Raw genomic sequence first — 26,110 nt, forward strand, 5'->3', positions numbered from 1 at the left:
GTGACACGAGTCACCCGCTTTTCTCGGTAGGTACATTGGTATTCAACTCACGCGATTGGTATCGCCGTTTTTGAATGAGTACAATGCACTTAGGATGTTTAATCATGTATAATCTTGATGTGCAAGATGTTTTCCTTCACAGTGCGATTGTATAAATCGTGCACATCGCGCACATTGTACTTCAATTCCTAAGAACTCATTGGCACATGTCAGCGCCGGGATGGGCGTGAGAAGCGGGCCAACGAAGGCCAACGAACGGATTTCGTTGGCCTTCGTTGCTGCAATCTGCCCTGTATTATGTATGATAAATATCCATCGTTGGGATAACCGTTGGCGTTCGTTGGGCGTTCGTTGGCCGGTGTGTACACAGCTTTACGCGATTTTTTATTAACATTGTATCTATAGCCGAACAAAAAAGAGTAGAGATTAATGTTTTTGGAACAAAACAGATTTAAACCTGGCAATAAAAAAAAACTTGTGATTTGTGGTCTGTTTCTATGGTTTGAATGTTAAACTCGCCCTGTTCCTGTATAAACAAATCGAATTTTGCTTAATTTTGGAGTTTTGTGGATTGTTGAGTTTGTTCACGAGGTGAAAATGAATAAAACCATTCGCAGCGAAGCTAGACAGGTGATTTACAGCGTTTACCTACGATGTTTGGCGGAGAATGAGGCTGGAGAAGTATTAGTCAATATATACGATGTTTATGAAAGAGCAGCGTTTTATACTGGTGAGTAGGTACTTAATTTCTAACCATTAACATACATTGCTTATATTTCTGGTAAAAAACGTACCTGATAATGAATGCCTTTTAATGTGTATTTGTTATTCTTATAGAGGTTAGAAAATACTAGTGTCACACGTTACATGACATCAGGGTCTGGATGCTAATGTTGTTAAAACATCAGGTCTAGATACTTTTTTACTAACCCCCGACTCAAAAAGGGTATCGATAAGTTTTACAGCTGTAGGTGTCTATGTGTGTCGGTCTCTCCGTGTTAGAGTACCTACTGTAAAAATATGTGTAAGAATATGTAATGCCGAGTTGCACAAAGCTAATGTCGACATTAAATCTATGTCTGTCGCTTTCTGTCCGTATACTGTCAAAGCAAGGCAACAATACATTTAATGCCGACATTAACTTAAAGATCCTTTCTGCAACTCAGTGTAAGAGTCGGTATAAATAATAATTTGCAAGTCACTGCTTTTCTGACCAATTAAATAATTTGTTGCAGGAAAATCGGTAAACACAGTTTTAGAAGAATTGCCGGGACACATTTCAACTTTTTCCTGAGCAAGAAAAAACTGTCTTAACACATTGATGGACACTAGATTAACGGTGAAACTCATAAAAACGCACAACATTTTTGTATGGGAGTTGAGTGATGGTTTGCTGGTGCACATGTCGGCACACTGCCTAGACGCAGTAAAGAAAACACGACGTCAGTGACCGTTGTGTGCGTATGAGTGCACACTTTTTTCTGTATGAAAACTTATTGCTGTGTGAAAAAAAGGTACTCTGGGTGCACATATAACTTTTAAATCCTGCCAAATAAGGCACAACAAGATGGTCTTCATCATACAAACTCTAGGTAAAACAAGACTGCATTGACCGTTGTTGAAATAATTAGAAAAAGAGTGGGGACTGCATTCGACGTTGTGATTTTTTTCTAAAAGTGTGGAGGACGTCAAATGCAGTCAGTGTCCGTCAGTGGGTTAAAATATCGATGTGTGATACTATCACTTTTCTCCTATAGTAATTAGTACATAATGGGATAACCAACACGTGTTTCAGTGCAAAAAAACATTATGAAATACACAATGAAATAAAAGTTACAGTTGATTTGATTTAATGAAATTCATTCAAGACTGCCCCCCTCTCCCCTACTAATTTCTTTTCTTAACATAAACCTCCCCAAAAAGTGGCATTTTTTAATTAGTAAATATTTGAAACATTTCTCGTTTTGTTTTTTTTGCTAAAGTATCGTGATACTTTTGTCCATTTTCTATACTATAATAGTGTGGCCACTTTCTTAGATTGCCACGCCCTCAATGATTCTCTACTCTTTTATGATCAGCTATATTGATTCCATAAAGCAAAGATTCTATCATGGAAATAATAAGAACTTATAGTTAGATTTTTAATCCCGCGGAATTTTGACATTTTATAATATATTTTTTAATGTTTTCATACAAAAAGATTAATCTAAATATTTACTTGCTCAACTATACGCATTCCGTCTCCAAACCAAGATCCGCCTGTTCAATGCGTGCGTAAAGACCGTTCTCCTCTACGGTTGCGAAACTTGGAAGAAAACGGTTCAAACCACGAACAAGCTACAGGTTTTCGTAAACAGATGCTTACGCAGTATCCTAGGGATCCGTTGGTTTGACTTTGTCTCCAACGAGGAACTTTGGCGCAGAACACATCAAAAACCTGTAGCAGAAACCGTAAAAGAACGCAAATGGAGATGGATAGGACACGTTCTAAGGCGTACTGAAGACGTCCCAAAGGAAGCGCTGACATGGCACCCCGAGGGCGGTAAACGAAGACTCGGCAGACCGCGAGAGACATGGCAGCGCTCTGTGAAAAAGGAAATGGGCCAGGCGGGGATGTCTTGGGCGGATGTCTCTGAGCTGGCCCAAGATCGTAAAGAATGGCGGCGCTTCACTTCGGCCCTTTGCTCCCCAGCGGAGATTGGGAATAAGTAAGTAAGCAACTAATAGAATACTAACTGTTCTCGCGAGCTTCGCTTCGCCTTAATAAGTTTTCCCGTGGGAATTCCAAGATAAAAAGTAGCCTATGTGTTAATCCAGGGTGTCAGCTAACTCAATTCCAAATTTCATTAAAATCGGTTCAGCCGTTTTGACGTGAAGAAGTAACCAGCCAAAAAAAAAATGTGATCTCTGACACGTAAGGGCTGGTTGCACCATTTAACTTTAACTATTACAAACGTCAAATCTCTTGAAGATTGATCTCTCTCGTCAAGGGATTTGACGTTTGTAATAGTTAAAGTTAAATGGTGCAACCCACCCTAAAAAATGGATAGGTAACTGTCAGAATTCCGCGGGATTAAAAAATAGAGTATAGTACGTAAGTACCTAATGGATTCTATAGTCTATTTCACATGAGTATTTAAATTCTCTTAGTTCTATTTACCTACTCTGTGGTTGACTGTACCACAGATTAGAGAGCCTATGTTGTACTCACAGGTTGTACTTTTCAAACAAAATTGTTTATGATTTACTTACCTATGATTTTTATAGTTAAAACAACCTTTTACGAAATATAAGCAGACCTTAAAATACCTTAAAATACTGTGAAACTTTATAACCAAATACCTACATACCTGCACAAACATGGTCACCAAAACCAGGAAACCGTCAAAAAAACCTGCCTTCGGTACAAGCTCTAAGCGATTTAACAGAGCTCCTCTTCACCCACTCATGGATACCAGCGGTCTCTACTCCGTGCGGCCGCGTGGATGTGACCCTTGTCTCTACCACCCTAAGGACCGCCGTGAAATGTGCAAAGCCCACCAGTCTACCACCAAGCAGGATGTATGGACATATAAGAAGGATCTGGAGCAGTGGTCAAAGAATTTGGGATACCGTAATGAGAGCATACTAGCCCAGCGTCGGTGGTGGCGCTCCGTGCTGGGTCCGGCGTGGCACGACGTTCGCGAGCCTAAGTGTGAGCCCGCGGCGTGCCAGAATCTGGGGTTCGGACGCACTCGCCGCTTCCAGCCCGCGAGCACCACTGCTGGCCCTCCCCCGGGCACGTATTACAAGGAGAACCCGTACCACCCTCCCTACGGGCCGCACTCTTCGCGGCCGAGCTTCCTGCGCGGAGACCCGTGCCGGTTCCGCGAGCACGCGCCCGGCTTCCGGCTCGCCCCGAACCGGTACAGCCCCGTCGACCAGGACTCTATCGCCAAGCGATTGGTGTCGCTCCGAGGGCCGTACGACCTGTTCACCGGGCCGCGGGACCAACCAATGCGGAACCACTTTTATAAAGCGCCCTCGTGCTCTTCAGGCTGGCCTGTGGCTTTACCGGGTTGTATGGAGGATTTGAAGAAGAGCAAGTTGGGGGTGATGAATAAGTCGGGTCGGGAGGAGCGGCGGCGGGTGGTGACGCCGGGGCCGGCCGACACAGTGGTCCCGTCGGCCGAGGTGACCCAGAACAGACACGGGTTCAACAGCTCGGCGGAGCGGGGCGGCGGGCGCGCGCGCGCGGGGCCGGGCGTGGGCCGCTACACGCCGCGCCCGCGCGGGTGTGGCGTGCCGGGCCACGGACACAGACACGTGTTCCTCAGCAAGGTCAAGCGGACTATTGGCGCCGTCATCCCTGCACCTATGAATACTTTCTAACATGTGGTGAGTTTTGCTGTGAATTTTATAGCCCTCTCTTTATTACAGACTTTTACTATTACCAGTTGCGATCGTAAAAATAATTATTTAATTTTAAAAAAAGTGATTATTTCAATATGTTTCAATAAGGTTTATCTATGATTGCTTACAGTATCCTGAAATTCACTAAAGATGACCAAAAATTGAGAGACAATAGGTATATCAAAATAAAACAACAAAAAAATAAGTTTCATTGACGTTGAGGAACAAATCTAAACTTGTAGAATAGTTTAAATGATCATTTATTCTTTTACCTAGCAACATTCAAATATTAAACGAGACTTAGTTTTGCTCCCCACCTGCACTTTATTGTAATGTCCTCTCACAATGTAATAATTTTACTGTTACATTACATAATGACTTTGTTCAGTACGCATTTGGATAGCATTTGATTTCATTTTATCACTATGAAACAAATTTAATATAAACCTATCGTAATAATTATCCAAATACGACCGCACATTACAATTAACTATATACAAAAACCAACAACACTAACCATAAGCAAAAAATCGTAACAGTCATATCAGTGGCAAAAATATAAATATACAATATTTTCATCTTAGTTACTCATTCGCTTAGTGGTAAGTTTATAAACCTTTTAATGTACAATAGTCGCGCGCGGCGCTCATTCACCATGTCTGTTACAATGTTTTGCCGAACCAATCCGCTACACTATTAGAGCGATGCTTAACAATACAAATTATAATTAAACTAACCGTAAACATAGTCTAAAATCCTGTCAAATCATCTCTTCAATATACTAGGTACAGTGTAAAACAAAACGGCAATTTTCTAACAAATGGTCTACACGAAACAAAGTATAAAAAGTTGACTTTAACATAATAAAACTAGGCAATTAACGTACAATGTGTAGGTATAAGATAATATGATCTTAAGACCATATTAAGTCATATAGGATGCCAAATATAAAACATATTTTTGTCTTAGTAGTTTGCGTACAGAAATCGAAAGAACATCCTTCGACCACAATAACAGATTAAAATACTACTTTAAACTTTAAAAGTTTAGATGAAACTCAAATTTACAAATACCTTTTAGACACGATATCTGTAAAGTTTAAATAGTAATTAATTATATTTAAACATTAAAGAGTAATAATAAACATAAGACTTAATTCTTTATAGTGAACCGCAATCAAATTTCCGAAAGACCTGCTTTCTTTATCTATTTTTTTTTTGTAAATGGTGTTCTTTTTTGATGGTTTATCAAATTATGTTAACTTTTTAAGTTCAACCGAAGAAATATAATTTATGATATTAATATCTATTCTATATACTCGTACATATACTGTATAATTTAGCCATGTATTGTTAGATTATGATAGGATTATTATTATGTTATCAATATACTTGTGTTAAATTGGAGCTATTACGAGAACAATATTCTGAAGAATACTTTGGACATTGTACTGTTCTTAATACGAGTGTAATAAAAAAATATTTGAAACGCAACTCCCATGTACACGAACACTAAACAGGGTATAAAATTAAATATTCCGAAGTACCTACAAATAAAAAATACAGGATAGGCCCTAAAACACAGTCATCATTATAATAAAGAATATTCTTATAAGTGATACTGGTACGGATACTTAATGAATCGATCGAAAACTGTTTAAATAGTTAACTAATTTTTCGCAACTGATAAACCACAAGATAACAAGGTTTATGATAAAATTAACAAACTTTATAATATTTTCTTTTATAGGTTGTTTGGCTACGAAAAAAAGTATTGGAAAGTTGTGATTTTTTCAAACGTAGAAAATAATTACTTAATTATATTCGTTACGTTAAAACCTCGGGAGAGACTATAAAACGTGCAAATGATAAGAAATTGACTATTTACATGTACAACTGATAAAAAAATATATAGTACATCAAAAATTCATTTTGATACTAAAATAATATAAAAGTTGTGTGTTGTTGTTAAAACAGTCATGTCGATTCTGAAAACACAACATTAAATTTAAGCGATGTAAAATTTTGACAGTGAAAAATTTGGTTTACGAAAACAAATCAAACATAAATTAACAATTAATTCAAGGTCTATATATGTCTAAAATTAGAAATTGTGCCTTTAGAATCAACATATCAGTATTATGCACCTACTAAATCTAAAATCGATCCTGTCTATTCATAAATATTGTAAAGACCACCGACTGTGATAAACAAAATTGTACAGGAAACTTGTATTTATCATTTACATTCCATGTCTATAATAGGATACTAAAGATTGCCTATGGGCAGAAATCAGGGTTATTCTCCATAAAGTAGAACTTGATCGTAGTGAGTGTAACCGTCATACTAGAATATTAGTGAAATATTATCAATAACTTACTACTCAATAAATTAACTATTAGTTATTCAGTTACGCCACAAATTGTGTGTCATCGTTGCGTGAGTCCCACAAGGTGAGTTTGCAATCTGGCTTTCATGTCAGTAGAGTTTGTTCCGCAGTGCTACAGATTGGGTCTTTACTCTTCATAATATTTATGTATCTAGATTAATTGGGTCTAACCATCTATTTGACTTTTAATATGCCGCTATCATTTTAACTTTGTTAGGAGCTTCAATTTTTTGGTATAAGTGTTTGCTGTGTGTTCCTAGAACAATTTCAAACGATAGCTATAGACACTTTAATTAGACAATACTGCAATAATCCACAACCATTACATCATGGTTTTTGTTTATAATTATTGTTAGGTTATAAATTTTATTTCATATACGTTTTCTGTTTTTTTCTCTCGGGTAGACTGGATGTGTCGTTATTTATATAAAAACGATTGCGCCTTTATTCAAAATGACAAAACATGTATGTAGATTGGCAGGCTGGCAACGCAACTTGAGACACGTGCCCAGCACAAATTTTATGTATTGATATCTATCAGTCGCTTCATGTGAAGATGTGTGAGTAACGAGTTGCAATAAATTGTATAGTGTACTGATGTTTTTGGCCGAACGCTTATAACAACGATACATTCAAAACAGTTTATAGCAACTTACTACTCCGATGCAGTAATAATTGAATTTACCCATAATTATTATAATTATCTTACTTTATAATAGTAAAAACAAAAGTGATTTAGTATTTATAAACAACAACGACACCTAACTGTAATAAATGTACAGCAGTAGTGAACACATTCACACGGTTTATTTTCAGTAAAATTAAGCCTATTTAAGTGTGGTTCTTCTTTACTAACTAGCCTGTTTACAAAAGGGAAATATTTAAATGCATAACTAAATAAAAATTATGCAAACTAAATTTTTGGTATACAAATTTACTGTGCATCACAGTACTTTTGAAAATAGTACCTAGGTATTTATTAGTTATACGTTTAAATAGCACCCTTTACAAAATACGGATATCATCGCAGTGAATCAAAATGCCACATAAAACATTGAAACTAAAAAGTCATGTCTACAATAAATACGAATACGTTTTAGATAAAATATTGGTGTTCCTGTTTTTTTAGAAATATGATATTGCTTATTTTCTGTATGTTGGAATACATACAATGGTCCTAAAATGTAAAAACTTACCCCCTTATTCATAGAGAAGTTACAGAACGTTTTAACTAATAAACTGTTTTGTCCCTCTCCGACAAAGAACAATGTGTTCATTGACAGAGAGGGACAAAACAGTTTATTAGTTAAAACGTATTGTAACTTTTCTATGAATAAGGGGGTTAGTATCCTTATGGTTTTAAGGCAGCCATCTAGCCGATTCTGGAGGCACAATTTTTTTAATAAGCACTGACTAAATGCAAACTTCACGTCAATAGTCCCGTATTTCCGAAAGGCTATGGCAATTGACAAATATTTTAAACGTGTTAGAGGCACTATGCGATCTTATTACCCTACCGGAGCTCTACTCTGGTTTATTTTAAAGCTAAGAACAGCTAAAACAAGTATCACCCTGTTTATATTTGTCTCTGTCACATGCACATAGTACTAATAATAATTTGTGGGGACATCTCACACACGTCCATCCGACCCCAGTCAAGGCAGATCCTGTAATATGGGTATCAGCCAGCTAATATGTGTTCACAGATGTATAGATATATAGAAATGTATAGAGGTATACATATTAAAACTCGAGTGAGTGAGAATGTATTTTAAACAAATATGAACCCGGTACCTTCGGCATAGCAGTCAGGGTCACTAACCACTACACCATTCGGTCATTATAGAGCCGTCACGCTTGCAATCCAACTACTAAGGTTACTGTGTGAGCATTACATATAAGTATGCTAGTGATAGAGACCAATAGAAATAGGAAATTTTTTCTTTTTGCTGACTTTAGCATGGAAGCCATAGCCATTCTTATACGAATAGAAACACCCGTAATGTCACGGTACGTTTTTTTTTGTATTTGAAACAATCATGACAATTCAATCGCTTAATTTAATCTCGTCAGTAATTTAAAGTTACACATTTTTTCAGAATGTATGTGAAAATTCTGTAAAAAATACTATTTATTTTAATGTGGAAGCCGTCGGTTTTAATATCACTGCATTTTAAACACTACCTGTGCTACAATTTTTAATAAATCTTAGAGTAGTATATTTATAAAGTATTGAAGTCTACATACAGTAATATAATTAATATATCAAAATGAACGGCGCAGTATTATATTTTTGGTGTTCTTGGAAATCTTCTATTGTAAATTTAAGCTCATAACAAGTCGTAACATATAAATTGGCAAGCCATACACAAACAGATGATTACAAAGAATAAAAATTGTGAAACATCATCGAACCACTCAGGTCATTTACAAGAATTATTGTTAAATGGATTTTAAAAACAATTAGATATCAAATAAGTCGATACTTAGACCCTACAGGTATTATTGGTAAAACATCTAACTCCTGCACTAATTAATAAGGCCTGTCCTGATTCAAAGATTACTATTATTTGTATTGTATAAAACAAAACCAACTATAAAAAACTACCGGTACCTACTTTACATTAGTATCCATACTGAGATTAGTGATGTTTACCATTTACATGCTTGTCTTCTATACCCGTTTTGTTTCGAGACACTGAATTCGACATGTGATAAGCAGCCATTTTTCTATTATTTACATGAGCGATTGCCGAATGAGTTGTAAACGCATTAATACGTTGCTCACTGAGTACAGTCGATGCCCTGATGATTCATACGTTTAAATGTTTATACCACGCCATAACAAATCGTCTACCAACAGTTATTAAGTATACTTTGTAAAATATAGCATGAGTCCTATGACAATAACTCGAATCAAGTATCTAATAGGATAGGACTAATGCTATATTTTACAAAGTATACTTCAAAATTCTAAACACATCTGACATTGACTGTACTTGCGTCGACGCACGTTGGGCAACGAGCTTAGTTGCTATCTTAGGTACACCCGTATTTATAAACAAGTAAAAGTGATTACTTGAGTAAAAGTGAATACTCAAGTAACAATTTTCATTCTATAGTTTAGAAATTGCTTGAAGTTAGACCTGTCAAAAGTTAGAATTCTCAGCCAGATAGGTAATAGTCGCCATTTCCTTTACTTAAAGTGCGCTCTACACCTCGCGCCGCGGAGGCGCGAACAACATCTAAACTCGCTTTTCGCGGGCGTTCGCGGCGCGAGTGTGGAGCGCGCTTAAGAATGAGAACATGCTAACAAATAACAATCTTGGATAGACTCGTTTAAAGCGAAATTTTTTTCTGTTCTTCCTCATGTATCTTCTTTTTATGCTTCTTCCTCTAATATTTTACATATCAATAAATCTACATATTTTAATACCCCTTACATTTTCGTAATATTTTTTATAAGAGTTTTGTATTTCATCAATTGTTTTGTAGATGCCTGAAAAACGGTAGGTAAGTAGGTATGTCCCAGGCATCTGGTTGAATCTCCTTTTTCACTTTCATTTCTCATTTCCATCACTAACTCGTTCACTGAATGACGCTATTCAGTTTTATGACTAGGCCGAACGTTGATTGAACAAGCGTCACAAAACGTCCAACTAGTTAACGGATTTTAACATAGCCGTTTGAAAAGCGCGATCTTAAAATCATTCAGGTGATAAAATTTATTTAATTTTTTTCCTACTGCGGCGATAACAATGCAAGTCTTTGTAAAAAAAATCTAGACCTCACGTTATGAGGAACATATAACAAACAAAACGCAGCAACGAAGAGTTGCCAGTGAGAACAACCATCAAGTGTCGACTCTTACTTAGGTAAGTAACGTTCATTACTTGAATATAAAAAAAAAACTTTGTATATAGCTGAAGAATTCTAACTTCAAGTACTTAATTGCTTCATTAAGAAATTACTTGAAGCTAGAATAGGGAATATGCATATTTTTTATATTCTTATTCGATAGATTTACATTGCTTTATTTTAATAATAATAAAGCCTTTATTCAATAATAAGTTTTACAAACATATGCATTGACTTTAGTTTAAGAAATTATTACCAAACAAGTAATCATAATCATGCAAATGTTGACAATGTAGACAAATTATTCAAAATAAATTAACAGTTTAAATAAATTACATTAATCAATTATCTACACTACTATCATGCAAAGTATTAAATATAAAAATATGCCTTGTAATTAATCCAATATTATTATATCCAAATATCTTAATCATTCAATTAAGTACTTTACATTCGATTAATATCTAATTATAATCAATATAAATTTACCATTAAATATTATGCAACTCAAACAATACGTAACAAAATAATACCATTAATTTATATGAATTCACATTAAAATTATGTCATATTCATTTAAGTCCTTTATAGGACATGGTAGGCCTCTCACTAAATCTATCAGTGAGGTTTGGTCTAATCACCCGTGCTAACCAGACTTGACTGGGTGATGTGTTGTATATTGTAGCTAGAGAGACTGTTTCTGTTATCTGTTACTATTTTTGAGCAATGAAGTCTTTTGACATCCAGTTCCACAAGTTCCTGTTTGGGGCTAGTCTCCACCATAATGAGTTGAACTTCCTTAACTCATCAGTCCATCGCATCAGCGGCTTGCCGACCTTGCGCTGTCCATCTCTAGGTGTCCATTCGGTTGTGAGACGTGTCCAGCTTTATTTTAGTATAAATAAATTCAACGCCAAAAAGTAATTTAAGATATTTTAAAGAAAGTTAAAAGTTTATAACCGACCCGACCACATAAAACACACAAAACATGTGTGACGTCATCACCTCGTTATTCAGCTCGTAATGAGTTTCTCCAGTCACGCGAACGCTCAGTTCAATGGGCATAGATTATTCTGAGATTGACATATCAACATTGTTTACGTCACATTCGCTCTATGAAAAGGCATCATGTTTCAAAGATTTGAATTTACGATAGTTTAATTAACAATTATTTACTCGGTCAAAAATAATTTATAATCAAAAATATTGATGGAGGCATAATTTTGAAATAACCAAGTTTATTAAAAATAATATTTAAACTTTGTTTGAATCGCTTGCATATTCCCTATTGTTCAGTAGAAAGTTTTATTCTATATCGGAATTGACAGGTCTAACTTCAAGTTGTACAACAACTAAACTGTAGAATGAAAATTGTGTCTTGAGTATTTACTTTTACTCAAGTAATCACTTACTTGTTTATAAATACGGGTGTTAGTGTTCGTTAACAACTATTATTACAACTATACACTTAGCATGTGATCCCGGTGTTGGCGGGGGGCTCGGTGGCGATTCACCGCTGGTTGGCGCGCCGTGTCGCCCGGCGTATCTTGCGGCCGGCCGTGTTCACCATGCTGCCTTGTGCCGCTCTGTAAACAGACGTTACAGTATAATTATATTTATTTATTTAATACTTGGAGAGGCCTATGTCCAGCAGTGGATCATTATTGGCTGATGATGATTTAATACTTTATTTCACAAATATAACATAAGTGTACAAAAGGTGGACTTAATGCTAAATTCATTTTCTACATTTCATTTCAAATGCTAAAAACAATTATACTTGTTAACCAGAGTACAACTATTTTAAATGAGAACAAAATAGCGCCGGTTATCTCCCAGTTGAGTCTGAAGTGCAGTAAATATTTGAACCAAGAAGTGCATTACTTAATGTAGCTGGTATCACGACATCTCACCCCCGTGCCATGGGAGCCTAATAAGTTATACTTCGTGAAATATAGCACGAGCCCTATGACAGCTGTCAAATACGTTTTCATGGTAAAAATGAACTTTATTATTACCAGCCAATTAATAAGCTGTCTGTATCTGTCAATGAAACGTCATAGGACTCTTGCTATATTTTACAAATGATAAGTGCGAGGCCTGTAATAACAAGTGTAGTGAGCACTCACCCCGATCCCATGTTGAACTGCACGGAGGGCGAGCCGGCCGCTGCCGCACCGAAGTTGTAGATCCCGGCCTGAGGCGGCTGTTGCTGCTACAATTCAAAACAATATCACAATCATTCATATTGCACACAAATATCACGGCTTTAGGTTTATCATCAAATTAAAGTCCAGATACTATTTATTTTTGTTTGACTGCATATAACTATCTGTGATCTACCTCTGATATTTTTACTAAATAAATAAAATTATTTAATTCGTTTTCAACTAACCTGTCCGAAGCCGAAAACACCTGCAGCTTGCGGTGTGCCAAAGTTGAAGGCGGGTGCGGGGGCGGGGGCGGGATTAGCGGCGGGCGCGGCGGCGGGGGCGGCGAACATGTTGGAGCCCGCTCCGAACTGGGGCGCGGGCGCCGCCGCCTGCTGGCTGAACATGCCGCCGCCGAACGAGAATGACGCTCCGCCGAATGTACTGCCGGAGTTATTCAGGTTGGCGGTAAATTTAGGCGCAGTGGAGCTCGCCGCGCTTCCGAATGTGAGCGCGGGCGCGGCCGCCGGGCTACCGAATGTAGGCGCCGGCGAGTTGGTCACCGCGCTGCCGAACGTGGGCACAGCTGAGTTAGTCGCTGCGCTGCCAAATGTAGGCACTGCTGAGTTAGTGGCCGCGCTGCCAAACGTAGGCGCGGCCGAGTTAGTCACCGCGCTGCCGAAGGTAGGCACCGAGTTGGTCGCTGCGCTGCCGAATGTGGGAGCCGCCGAGTTGCTGACTGCGCTGCCGAATGTAGGCGCGGCTGAGTTGGTCACTGAGCTTCCAAACGTGGGTGCCGCCGAGTTGGTAACTGCGCTGCCGAAGGTAGGCGCGGGGGTGCTGGCGGCCGCTCCGAACGTAGGAGCCGCGGTGCTCGGCGCTCCGAATGTAGGCGCGGCGGTGGTAGCGGGCGCGCCGAACGTGGGCGCGGCGGTAGTCGCGGGCGCGCCGAATGCAGGCGGGGCGGTGGTCGTGGGCGCTCCGAACGTAGGCGCGGCTGTTGTCGCGGGCGCGCCGAAGGTAGGCGCGGCGGTAGAGCCGAACGTGGGCGCGGCGGTGGTGGCGGCGCCGAACGTCACCGCGCCGGAGCTCGAGCCTCCGAACATGGGCGCGCCCTCGCTCGGCTTGAAGGCCGTCGAGGTGCCGAAGGAGAAGGCGGGAGGTTTCTGCGCGGCGGCGGAGGACGCGGCGGGGAACGGGCTGGCTCGGAACGTGTCTGAGTCACCGTTGACGAACTTTGGCGCGATCGCCGGCGTCGTCTTGGCTGTGAAGCTAAAGCTGGGCGCTTCACTTGTGGTGACGGGGTTGAAGGTGAAGACGGCGGCGGCGGTGGCCGGAGCGGCCGCGGCGGTCGTCGTCGCCGCATTCGCACTGGAGATACTTTTGCTCTCGGTTTCAGTTTTATTCATGAACGGGCTGGATTTCGAATCCGGATTAATCACAAATTTGTTTTCTGTGCTTTCTTTACCCGCGCCTGAGTCCAGGAAAGACCCGAACAGGGGTTTCTTCGGTTTATCTCCTTGATCTGACTCCGGTAATTTGAAGAGACTACCTGAGGAGCCCGTGGAGGCGGACGCGGGGGCTTGCTTGCCCTCGGCCGGCGTCGCGACCACAGCGTTAGTCTTCGGCAACTCGGGCATCTTAGGAACTTCTTGTTCTTTCTCTTCATTATTCACACTTGCTACCTTCACAGGGGTACTGAGGAAGTTTGTACTAGATGTTTGCGACTCTGTCTTGGCTGGCATTCCGAAACTGAAGGTCGGCTTGTCTTTGTCTGTAACTGAACTTACGCTCTTTTTGTCCGGAGTCGCAAACGAGAATGTGGGTGCTTTGGGTAATGTGTTGTTATTTGTTTCCGACTCCAGTTTCTTAGTGACGTCTTCGAGTGGCTTCGCGGTGACTGCGTCAGTTTTAGTCGCCGCAGCGTCGATGCCGAATTTGAACGACAAATTGGGGGTCGCTCCGAAGTTGAAGGAGTTTTTCAACGCTTCGCTCTTTGTACCCGGTTTCTCGGCTTCGCAGCAGATGCATCTCATTCTGTTATTGTCGTTTTTGACCAAACAACTGCTACATTCCCACCTGGCTGGTGGTGGTGGTGGGCAACTGGGGGTGCTGAAGCTGGCGGTGGGCGGCGCGGGGGCGGTGGCGGCCGGCTTGGCGCCGCCGCACGCCGCGCATTGCTCATACCCACCTTTGTTCATCACCCAGCAGTCGTCGCATCGCCAGTCGGCGATTTTCGCGCTGGATTCAGAGTTGTTCAGCGTAATTTTAGGATTTGAGTTTGTGCTATTCCAGCTATTACTTATTGGTGTCTTATTGGTATCTGTGTTCGACTGGACACCGAATTTAAATCCAGTGGGAACGGTGGGAGCGGTGGGGATGGCGGGGGTGCCTGCGGCCGGCTGGATGCCAAATTTGAATCCAGTAGAGGCGGCGAGGGCTGGAGTAGCCGTGGTTTTCTTGGCTCCTGGTTTGGCGCCGCCGCAACACGCACACTTGTCGAGCTCACTCTTGTTGGAGACCCAGCAGTCGTCGCACTTCCACTGCGCAGCCGGGGCGGCGGCGGCGGCGGCGGGCGCGCCCGGCCTCGTCGCCCCGCAACACACACACTTACTCACACCTTCGTCATTGCTCACCCAACAACTGTCGCATTTCCATTTGGATGAGTCTGTAGATTTACTTAAACTATTCGTTTGCGTCTTTTCACAGTTGACACACTTGTCTTTATTCGCTGCACTGTTGGCGAGCTTGCACACGACGCACTTGGGCGGGCGGTCGGCGGCGGGCGCGGGGCGCTGGCCGCCGCAACACACGCACTTCACCGCGTCCGACTTGTTTGGAACCAGGCAATCTGTACATTTCCAGTCTTTCGAGTTGGTGGTAGCTACGAGGGAGGACAGAGGGGGCAGCGGCGCGGCGGCCGTCTTGGCGACGGTCCGGTCGGGGCTGCCGAATGTGAATTTGGAATCTACATCATCTTCGGCCTCGTCGTGTGATATTCTAATGGGGCTAGAGAATTTAAAGTTGTCGTTTTTGGATATAATTGTTTTTGCTGTGATGGATTTAGACGAGCTCAGTGGGTTGGCGAGCCGCGAGCTCGGGTGCGGGGTGGAGCACAGCGGCGTCGTCGCGTCTCCGAACGAGAACTTGGGCAGATTGTTGTGGTCTATCTGCAACGTCCCGGTCGGCAGCTCAACGGGAGTCAACATGTCATTTTCGAAATCACTGTTTTCGCCACGTTTTGGTCTCGTCAACCGCGACTTCACTTTGGCTGTGTATTTGCTTGGTTCTTTATCTTGTCTGTAATCAAAAAGTTTCATGTTAAATTATACACTTTCCATATTAAAACTTACTTACATCCGACTATAATTATAACTTTGAAATCAGCTATACCCCAATTAAAACACAAAATGACAATGAGAATGGAGATTAGACAGAGCTAAATACAATAAGAGCTACAAAGCATTTACACATCAGCCTTTCTTCAATTATGTAACACAGAGATGGCCGTACTGGCCGTTTTTCGTAGTTACTATTTCAGAGTTATAATAACTTTAATAACAGAGCTCATTCTCGCGATCTCATGAATTAAAACAAAAAAGATTTTCGCAAAATATGAACTAATTATTGTTGAAGTCGGTTACAGTCGTTCCTTCACCGCGGTGCACCGTAGCCGGGATAAGAGTAGTAAAACACTGGAGGAAGTTAGCTGAGTGCATTTACACGATAGAAGAAGAAGAAGCCGGGATACATACGTGTCGCTGGCGGGGTAGAGGTGCGCCGTGCTGCTCTGCGACGCCATGATCTGGCGCGCGGAGGACGTGGAGTCCATCAGCCGGTTACGCTGCTTCACCCGCAGGAACGTCGCGACGCTCGGCACGTATAGCTCTTGCGTTTTGTACGCTGTGGACAGACAAATAACAATCAAGTTGTGTGCAGGGTTACTAAATTTAATTAGAGATATGGTCGAGTAACTGCGCTATAGAAAAGACCTGTGGTGTACTTACATTTGATCCTATTCTCGAATGTGCTATTGGGAGGAAGAGTGAAACTATGGTTGTTTACGCTGTGATTTAATTTTTTCGTATATGGTGGTATCCTCTTAGCTTCCATCAGTGGGGAGGAGTAATGTTCTAGCAGATCCATAACTCTTCTGGCTGCCGAGCTAACTGTGTTGTCGGCGTTATTGGATTCGTTCACAACTGCAACCTTTCTCTGTGTGACATTTGGTTGATTTAGATACTTTGAGCTGCTTGCGCCACCATACATGGTCCGGCCTGAATAAAATGGTGAACCAAGCAAGCTCGCTTTGAAATATGGCTGCTTCAAATCTTGGACTGTGTTTTGTAAGGTTTTCTCTGTAACAATTGGACAATAAATATTAATTAGTGTTATCTTAAACTTACTTAATGAGAGTATAAGAGTGGATCAATTACAATACTATAATATATAATAGTACACAACTATAGTCCTAGCAATCAACTTACCACAAGCCTTGATAGAAGCGTCAGCGCTGGCACTAGAATCATTGTGGAACAACGACTTTCTGTTCCTCGTGACAGAACGTCGTAACTGTGAGACAGTGTGTGTTTTGTAGGTGGTGGTGTCTCTTTCACTCTTGTCCACTGATTTCTCCGAGGTTGTGGCCAGCGGTGTGGAGACAAACTCGGGATCCCTCCGGAAGGTGCGAGTGCTCGGCGTCTGCACCACACTGCTGTTTGAGGTGCACGGCTCTGGGTGATCCGGCACGTCGTACGTTCTGCTCTCTGCTGCGTTTGTCTGTGATAATGGCGTTAGTTAGTGAATAACTTGTAGAATAGTAAAATTTGGTACAAATGCAATGATAGTAAATATACAATGACTATTTTTATGCCAACCACTATTTTTAATAATCTAAAAAAGTAGCAACCTGATACAACATTTTATGTGACAAAACGTCACGTTCACGGATTGCGTGAATAGGGTTATAAATAGTTATAATAGCAATATAGGATTAACTCTTTTTATTGCATAATAACAAGTTATAGAGTGCAAAAGGTGGGCTTATACTATCAAAAATCTACACTAAATCTACCCACAAACCTCAGCAAAGTTGGTGCAGTTCGCACTTGGTGAGAACCTCATCCGCTTGGAGGGCGGCGGCTGCGCGGGCCCGGGATCCGCCGCCTCGTCCTCAGTGGACGAGTCGGAGTCAGCCGCCTGCGCCGACCCGTTGGACGTCGTCGACGGACTGCTGAACCACTTGGTGATGGTAGCGGGGAGCAGCCCCGTCATGCGTGACGTCACATTCTTCACGAAGGACTGTGGACGTGTGCCGTGTTAATTGGAGATGCTACTGACTAGGTTTGGTTGGTAAGGAAATGTTTTAGCTAAGAATGTTGTCCGATAAATATTCACTCACGGGGAAAGAATCAGTTCCACTTACAAAATGCAGACACCAAATGGCCCCAATTTTTTCTAATATTTAATAGAAAATTTGAATAAAATATTTAAGTTTTTAGTTGATAATATTCTGATGGGCCGTTAAATGGTCTTAAATATTGCAGAAGGCGTCATTAAGTTAGTTTTTTCCGTTTCGGAGAAGTTAGTTTTTTCCGTTTCGGAGAAATTAGATGATTTTCTCGTTGGATCTTTTTCATTGCCCATGAGTGTATAACAAAGCAAAGTATGAACATTCGCAAGCTTTGCACCACACAATTCTGGTAAAAAAGCAGTTAAAGAAAGCAGTTTTTGTTCAGATTTTATTCATGGCATACATAATATGTAGATAGATAGTACATCCAAATCTTCCTCTGTATTTATTAACATGATATGATCCAAATGGGCTAAGAAAGTAAATACCTATTAAGTATAATATTCATTAATCTTATCATTGTGCATTGCAAATAATCAAAGGATTTCAAGTGGATCAAAACCAATCTACATATAAACCAAGCACAATCTTAAGATTTTCTATTTTAGATTTATACAATTTATCATGGAGGGCCAACATGCCTCAAATAATGATGTTACCTGACAAATTACATGCTAATTTATTTGCAGTTAACCAGTACCTATGTTCCTTTCCTTTAATATGATAATAGGAATGGAGATGTCACCTCAAATAACCTTTATCTTCAGTTACAGGATGTTTAACACATTTGCATAATTGGATTCCAAATATGTGCATATTGTTCAATACAGCCAAGTCATATTTCTTACACACTTTGATATAAGGAAACTTCGAGAATGAATGGTATACCCTAGCAAGCTGAAGGTTTTAATCTGTATATTTCTTCAGCCAATTAATGTAGTCCACGGTTCTACCTTTTTTGGCATAAGATTTTTTTGCCTAATCTCGTATTGCATAGTAACGTTTGGTCAAAGTCTCGTTACGCCGAAAATCGTATGGCATAAATCTCGTTTAGTAAAAAGTTATTTCGCATAACATTGTTTAGCCTAATAATGGTATGGCCAAATCTTGAATAGCCTAATAATGCTATGGCATAGGTTTATACAAAGTAATAATATTCGTTTGGCTTTAACTTTGACGGAGCGTCTCCCTACATAACGCAAACTGGTGCCTTGTATTGTTTCCGCTGTTTGGAAAACGCTCCGCTCCGCTCCGCTGCGCTCCGCTTTGGTTTTTATGAACATGTGCACCTAACACGCTCCTCCTCGCTTTGCTCGTCATCGCACCTATCTTTAGGTTTCGATCTCATGGGGTTTGTAATAATTATATTGGTCGTTAACTTTCGATTCTTTGATCATTCAATATCGTGATTTTCGGGATGTAGGAGAAAAATACCACAATTTGTACATTTACTACATACTTAATATATTATTTATTAAGATAACATTAAGAGAAACAAGATTATACATAGATATAGACGAACATAAATTTGAGCAAACGAAACTTAGGTGTTTAAAGATTGTGCCTAAAGAGTTTTAGACATAACGAGCCTTATGCCACATCAAAGTGATGGTTCGGCCAAAAAAGTTTAGACCATACGAGTTATGCGAAATGAGTTTTGGTCAATAAAGATTGTGCCAGATGAGCGGAACCCGTAGTCCACTGATGGATATACAAGCTACTAGTTGTTAGAATTACAGCCTACCAAATATAATGACATCTAGATTTCAAGATGTATGCATCCCAAAGTGCATTTTACTCATTTCAAAATTCCAATATAGGGTTTCGTTTTTCCCGACTTTTTTCTGTTCCCGGGAAACGGGATTTTTTTTCAAGATTTCCCGGGAATTCCCGGGAAACGGGAAATTATGTTAAATGCTTGGATTTGCTATTTTCGGGTATTAAAAGTCTATTAAAACACTTAAAATTAAATCAAATAAACTTATATCATCATATCATCATAATCTTCATTTGTTTTTCTTAATTGTAAATTAAACAATAACAAAGGTATTACAATTAACAGTTTGAAAATAATATTATTTTGACATATAATTAAAATAGAAAATTAATTACACGAGGTAATGTTTTAGAAACATTAATTCATTCAACGATTTATCGCTCAACCTACTTTGGTTTTTTCTATGCGTTAGTAATTTTATAAAAAATTTACGCGGACACAAAACAGGGACATAAAAAAATATGGCAGGCGTCACACTAGCGTTAGCTTTTACTCTTACTCTTTGGTCACATATTATTATGTAAAAGCCGATCAATTGTTTGGTTTGAGGTAGGCGGACCAACAGATAAATAAAGATGAAAATATTGAATTAGGAAGAGGTGAAACAAGGTGATGTAGATGAGTCATTTATCTTTGCAATGCAGCTGCGCGAAAACAATAACACGTATGATTTTCCAATAATTTACAACAAAACCGAGTTTCTGATCGTAGACTACAAGCTTGCCGATAATTTTTTTGGTTTATGGTAGGAGAAACAGACAAATAAAGATTAAAATATAGCATAGAATCGATTAAAAATCAAATCCGGGAATTCCCGGGAATGCTATTTTTTTCCCGGTTTCGGGAAGGACAAATTTCCCGGGAATTCCCGGGAACGGGAATTCCCGGGAACACGGGAACGAAACCCTATTCCAATATGGCTCGCAACCTATCATGTGAGTGCCAAAAGTATAACAAAATACAGCTGACTTTCTTGGAAAACTCCTCTTTGGGGATTACAGTTGTGAGCATTTATACATGTATGTATTATATCAGAAAGCATGCATTACAAAATGATTATTTTTCTAAATTCGCCAAGCAAAAAACCTGCAGATTTAGATTTAAGACATGTAGATGTGTGAACCCACAGACCCACAGTGGACCAGCAATGTAGGATATAATATTAGCGACTAAGGGGAAGGGTAACAATGATAGTTTCAAACAGTTGGTTAGCGCAGTCAAAGGCTTATAGTAAATATGGTTCTAAACACCTATTAAACATTGTTTAATCTGTTAAGTGTAATACAGAAAGGTTGCATTCAAGGGAGTCATGAATCAAACAAATAAGTAAACACCCAGGACCTTCAGTAGAATCATCCTGTCCACCATTGTCTCTCTCATTTTTATTATTTGTGCTATAATGTTCAACAAATATTGTTGAACACAAAATGTTTGGTCAAAAGGAAATAATTTCAATTAGCAGTGTAGGTATTTGAAGTCTTTTTAAAATAAAGAATAAATAAAACAAATAAGTACCTCATTAAATAAGTGGACACAGACATGTCAATAGTTCTTACTATTTGATGGTGTAAAATAAACAAGACTCATTTACTCAAACAGCTACACATCAAGATAGGATATAAGATATAAAAGGTCCATTAAATGTTAGTGTATCATACATACAAGAGAAAACAGATTTTCATAAATGTATGGAGAAATGGCGTTGAAATTCCAATGAAGTGGATGCACTTGTGTGAATTTCTATACTAAGAATACTGAATGTGATGGGTCAGTTGCGTATAATGCTGAAAGGTGAACGCTTAGCTTAAATAAACACCTTGGAATTGTATTGAGAGGTTATAGTGAGATGTTGTACCTAGCACAGTATTCATCTTTTATTTGCAATGTGCATGAATGTACATCTCCAACTTAACCCAATTTGATTGAATGTTGTGATTGGTAGTTAGGAGGATTCATATCACCTCACAATTTTATTGTGTGGTGCAGCATGTACAAGGGGCTATTATACACATAATTACAATGGAGACAGTTTGTGAGTATTTCTATAACTTAATTGACAAAAACGACTGAACAGATTTAGATGAAACTCTAGTTTAAAGGCATCAAATAAGCTTCTTTTTATCTTTGAATTATGACAAGGAAAACCTTTTTAAGGTGAAGCCAGGCTTGTAGTTAAAGCAAGTGTGATGTTAGGGCTAACTATCCTAATAAAATCACGTAAAAAAATAATTTACAAAATGAATTTGCTGGTTAAGGTTAAGTTTTGAATTTAATACCTTAGTCTTTTAAATAATTTATTATCAGTACTGCTGCAACAGTAATTAGAAGCTACATAATAATCGCTTCATTATTTAATGCTAATGAAAACTACAGGTTCGAACACCAGCATGGATTTTTGTGCCAAAAATGGTTATCTGGGTACACCAAGTTGGTCATAAAAACGTTCGCGAAGGGCAGACATAGCATCATCATACAAAAGTCTGGCGGGCAAGCATCATCACAAGGACAAAAATAAAATCAACGCGTGAGGCCACATTTCAATTTGTTGCAAATTTTAACGACATTCACGCCGAGAGCGGGAATCTTAAGTCAACTTACATTGTTTCCTTCGTTGGACGACGACCGAGACCGCTTTCCCTTGTTGTTTGTAAAAACTGTACTCATTGTGTCACAGGTATAAAAAGCACTGATATTACACGAAAGAAATTTAATTTTTTGGCTAAATTATTCACAAATGACTAAAAACGTGACAAACATGGCGTCTCAGAATGTGTCACACGCATGAGAGTTTGGAATGATGTCCTTGACAAAGTTTTTTTGAATTATCACTTATAACACCAAAAATATCACTATTTTATTGATTTTCTACACCGTAAGACGGGAATATTACACGTAAATCACACAAAAACGCATTTTACGTGCAGCAAACGGTAAAATTTTACAGGTATTGAATTTGGTGTTGCCATACTATAAATCTATAAAACAATCAAAGGAAGACAGCTACTCTGTGGGAATACACAGATAAACAAAATATGGGATAGGTCGAACACGAACACGCCAGCGGCAGCGGCAGCCCAGCGGCTGCGGCGCGGCGGCGGCGGATGGTGGGCGCAGAGCCGTGGCACGCACGTTTTACGACTTTTACGCTGCAGTGGGCTTGTGCGTGAGCCGCGCAAACCACCCTCACAGCCCGCCACTGCTGGACGCGGCCTCAATCTCCGATAATACGACTTATTGCTTTTGTATTTGCACAAATTCGTTAAACTATCTGTACCTTCGAGCTTCGTTTCGCGTTTAAAAATTTTCCCGCGGGAATTCCGTGATAAACTGAAGGACTTTCACCCCTTATTTTACTCCTTTAGGGGTGGAGTTTCTGAAAATCCTTTCTTAAGGCGCCTACACACTACTGGACGCGGCTTACGGACGCGGCTGTCAGCCGCGACTGATAGTGTGCACGGTCTTCTGGGACATTGATTGTAGCTTGCGCCGTTTGGGCTGTGCGTTGATGCCAAATCAGTTAACTAGGTACTTTTTTTCTTTTATATACCTACCTTTGTTCCAACATTATTCTACGGCGTGGTTACTTGTGAACTTGCACAGACCGGTATCTTAAATAGGTACTTAATGACCCTGCAGCGTGAGTGGGCGTGAGTAGGGCCCTTAACAAACATAAAAGGGCATACAAAATAGAAAACCTCTTCCCTAACTGTTTAACATAGGCAAGTCAAGTCCAGTCAGGTACTATGTCCACTATGTCCAGGAATGCGTCCTACTATCCGTACATCCGTACCATACTACGTCGCATTCTGCAAGCTACTCATAAGGTCTATAAGACATGAGACCATCCGTACTGAAACGCTAAACGACAAGATAATGTTGGATATAGTGTCTCTGGTGGGGAAAAAAACATAGTGCGTTCTTCTTTATTGATATCATTCTTCGTCAATCGTAATCTTCCGCGAAATTATCTCAACAGGGAGTGGAAAGTAATGTTAAACGATTGTTTTAGCTTGGATAGCAACTCACATCTTGTTTAGGCCAGCCTATTGATATTCCGAATGTGCAAGAGTGTATACCTTCTTATTTTTAACAAACTACCAGTTTTTTTTGACATTTACTTAAAGTTGTTATATATTTTTTTCCTATGGCAACAAAAGTCGGCGTGGGTTTGGCGTGGGTCATCGTTGTAAAATTATTATTTCTGAAAAAATATATTAAATTTTACTGCTTGAATTGATTGAAAATCTGCGCTGAAGACTAGTGTACATTTCAAAATTACAATATGGGTAAGGAAACAATTTTCTCAATCATAAAACTAAGTTGTCGCCTGCGTTGTTATTGATTCCGAGGAATGCACGGTGTTCGCGGTGGTCTTGTCGTCATACATCTACCTTATTTTTTCTGTAATTTAACGTGCTAGCGTCATAACAACACGTGCGGTGGGCTCTGAAACGATATATGTCTTATACAATGTTATTTTTAGGCAAAAGAGACCGTGGCTTTAGTATTGTAAGTTATTTCGCTTACTTCTGGTAAAGCGTACAAACAAAGGTTTTTACAATCGTTGTAAGAAGAGTTACGTTTAAAATTCAACTTTATTAGACGAGTGAAAGATAAAAGAGACAAAATCATCTAGTTTTCAAGAGCTCAGCTATATTATGTGAAATATTGCTGCCTGGACGAGAATTTTTTTTTTTTTTTCTTTTTTATAAACGTTTATTTTTTTTTTATAAACGTTTATTGTTGATCAGAGTATAACTTACAAATTACATATATATACTCCCAAACTGCAGTACAGTTTAGCGGGAGACAAAGACTCGCATTTATACAAACAAATTAGGTAAGTTACACTGAATGGCTACATTGAGAGTATCTAAAGGTTTATGTTGATGATAAAAGAACCCTACAGGAATCACTACTTAATCACTTTCTATTTCACTTACTGCATCAGCTTTTATGAAGATATAATAAGAATTTGCTTCTTTGGCAAAATATATTGTTTTGTATGATTCTAAGGTTTTATCTCACAATTTGTAGGTACATCTGACAAATACAATATGGTTGATGCTAAAACTTATTTCAGAGAGGATTTACCAATGGCACCAATGCATCAACCAACCATAATAAATAAAAAAATGTACTTCAATAAAAAATCATTATTAATTATTCTGAAATTATTGGTGTCTAAGACCAGCACCACAAACCAAAAATGTAGATTTCAATTAAATAAATAAATAGATATTCCTAAAGCATAACAATATTTACTTTCTTTCATAGGTTTTATTATGCACATTTGACTCCATTAAATATGTATTACCTCATGAACTAATTTACAATTACTGAATTTATATTTGGGTATACAGGATAAAATTGCGTAGACATTCTATGGAGTTAAATAGATGCCATTATCATGCACATGTAACTTTTTAGTAAAGCACATCTCCAGTTTAGAGAATTTGGTTTAGGTTGGTAACAGTAGAAAAGATGGCAATGACATTCTGGATATTAAAATACATCTCTCAGTTCAAGCTTGCTTGTGTTTGAATCCCGCACTAGGGCTGCATGGAGGAATAAGGCCTGTAACCCTTTCTTCATTGGAAGGAGACCTGTGCCCCACCAGTGGGGATGTGATTGGTTAAGATTATGAAATACACCTACATTATGGAGGGTGTATAGGATTAGAGACCTGAATTCAGTCTAATCCTGCAGAATACCTGCTGTTATAGACTACATTTAAGCTGTTGGAAATTGAAGTTGCACTCAAATATTTTTTCTTTGTTTTTTCCGCACTGTAGCTTGTATTGCCCTTTTCCAAAAATAAAATATTGATCGACATAGTATGATTAATAAAAATAACAGTTGACTTTCAACATAATTATTACTAGTCAAACAAAGTCTCGAAACAATTCAGTCAGTCAAACCAATCAGTAGCAATTAGGGTCTAGAACTCTAGACAGACCGACCGCATTTCAACTGCAATCCAACTGCAAATTGTAGTTCAGATGCAGTTTGAATGCAGTTGACACCACTGCAGTTGAAATGCGGTCCGTCTGTCTAGACCCTTAAAAACAAAATTGATCAGAATTAAGAGCTCTCTGCACGCACCTGCTTTCGGATATGCATCTCAGACTCACTCTGTATGTCTTCTGTTTTAAAAGTAAATAAACATTTAAGTACATGAATAATCAACTG

The 26,110-nt window shown here is 39.3% G+C and overlaps 3 protein-coding genes across 6 annotated transcripts in view; 2 read left to right on the top strand and 1 right to left on the bottom strand.

Annotated features, from left to right (window-relative positions):
* The first annotated feature begins 3,231 nt into the window (after window positions 1-3,231).
* LOC125491219 lies at window positions 3,232-4,483 on the top strand. The gene has a single exon (XM_048632682.1). It carries the CDS (start codon window positions 3,361-3,363, stop codon window positions 4,369-4,371), a length of 1,011 nt encoding a protein of 336 aa, XP_048488639.1. The 5' UTR covers window positions 3,232-3,360; the 3' UTR covers window positions 4,372-4,483.
* Window positions 4,484-8,172: 3,689 nt separating this feature from the next.
* Window positions 8,173-22,902, bottom strand: LOC125491289 (nuclear pore complex protein Nup153-like). Its single transcript, XM_048632869.1, has 8 exons — window positions 22,517-22,902; window positions 17,871-18,089; window positions 17,276-17,567; window positions 16,796-17,146; window positions 16,544-16,691; window positions 13,034-16,088; window positions 12,768-12,853; window positions 8,173-12,224 (listed from the first exon to the last, which is right to left on the bottom strand). The coding sequence occupies exons 1-8, from the start codon at window positions 22,580-22,582 to the stop codon at window positions 12,149-12,151; spliced, it is 4,293 nt and encodes a 1,430-aa protein (XP_048488826.1). The 5' UTR covers window positions 22,583-22,902; the 3' UTR covers window positions 8,173-12,148.
* Window positions 22,903-24,069: 1,167 nt separating this feature from the next.
* Window positions 24,070-26,110, top strand: part of LOC105394165 (longitudinals lacking protein, isoforms H/M/V) — a 31,404-nt gene continuing 29,363 nt past the window's right edge. For all 4 annotated transcript variants that reach the window (XM_048632870.1, XM_048632871.1, XM_048632872.1 and 1 more), the window contains exon 1: window positions 24,070-24,204. The gene's annotated coding sequence lies outside the window, so the exon portion shown is untranslated. The remainder of the gene's footprint in view (window positions 24,205-26,110) is intronic.

This window comes from Plutella xylostella, chromosome Z, assembly GCF_932276165.1.
Source record: "Plutella xylostella chromosome Z, ilPluXylo3.1, whole genome shotgun sequence".
Classification (NCBI taxonomy): domain Eukaryota; kingdom Metazoa; phylum Arthropoda; class Insecta; order Lepidoptera; family Plutellidae; genus Plutella; species Plutella xylostella.

Bases quoted from the DNA above. Each gene is read 5' to 3' on its own strand.
- LOC125491219 (XM_048632682.1), top strand. From the start codon at position 3,361: ATGGTCACCAAAACCAGGAAACCGTCAAAAAAACCTGCCTTCGGTACA.
- LOC125491289 (XM_048632869.1), bottom strand. From the start codon at position 22,582: ATGAGTACAGTTTTTACAAACAACAAGGGAAAGCGGTCTCGGTCGTCG. The intron at 18,090-22,516 runs GTAAGTTGACTT...ACACGTCCACAG, and splicing joins CGTCCAACGAAGGAAACAAT to TCCTTCGTGAAGAATGTGAC. The intron at 12,854-13,033 runs GTTAGTTGAAAA...TTTGAATTGTAG, and splicing joins GTGTTTTCGGCTTCGGACAG to CAGCAACAGCCGCCTCAGGC.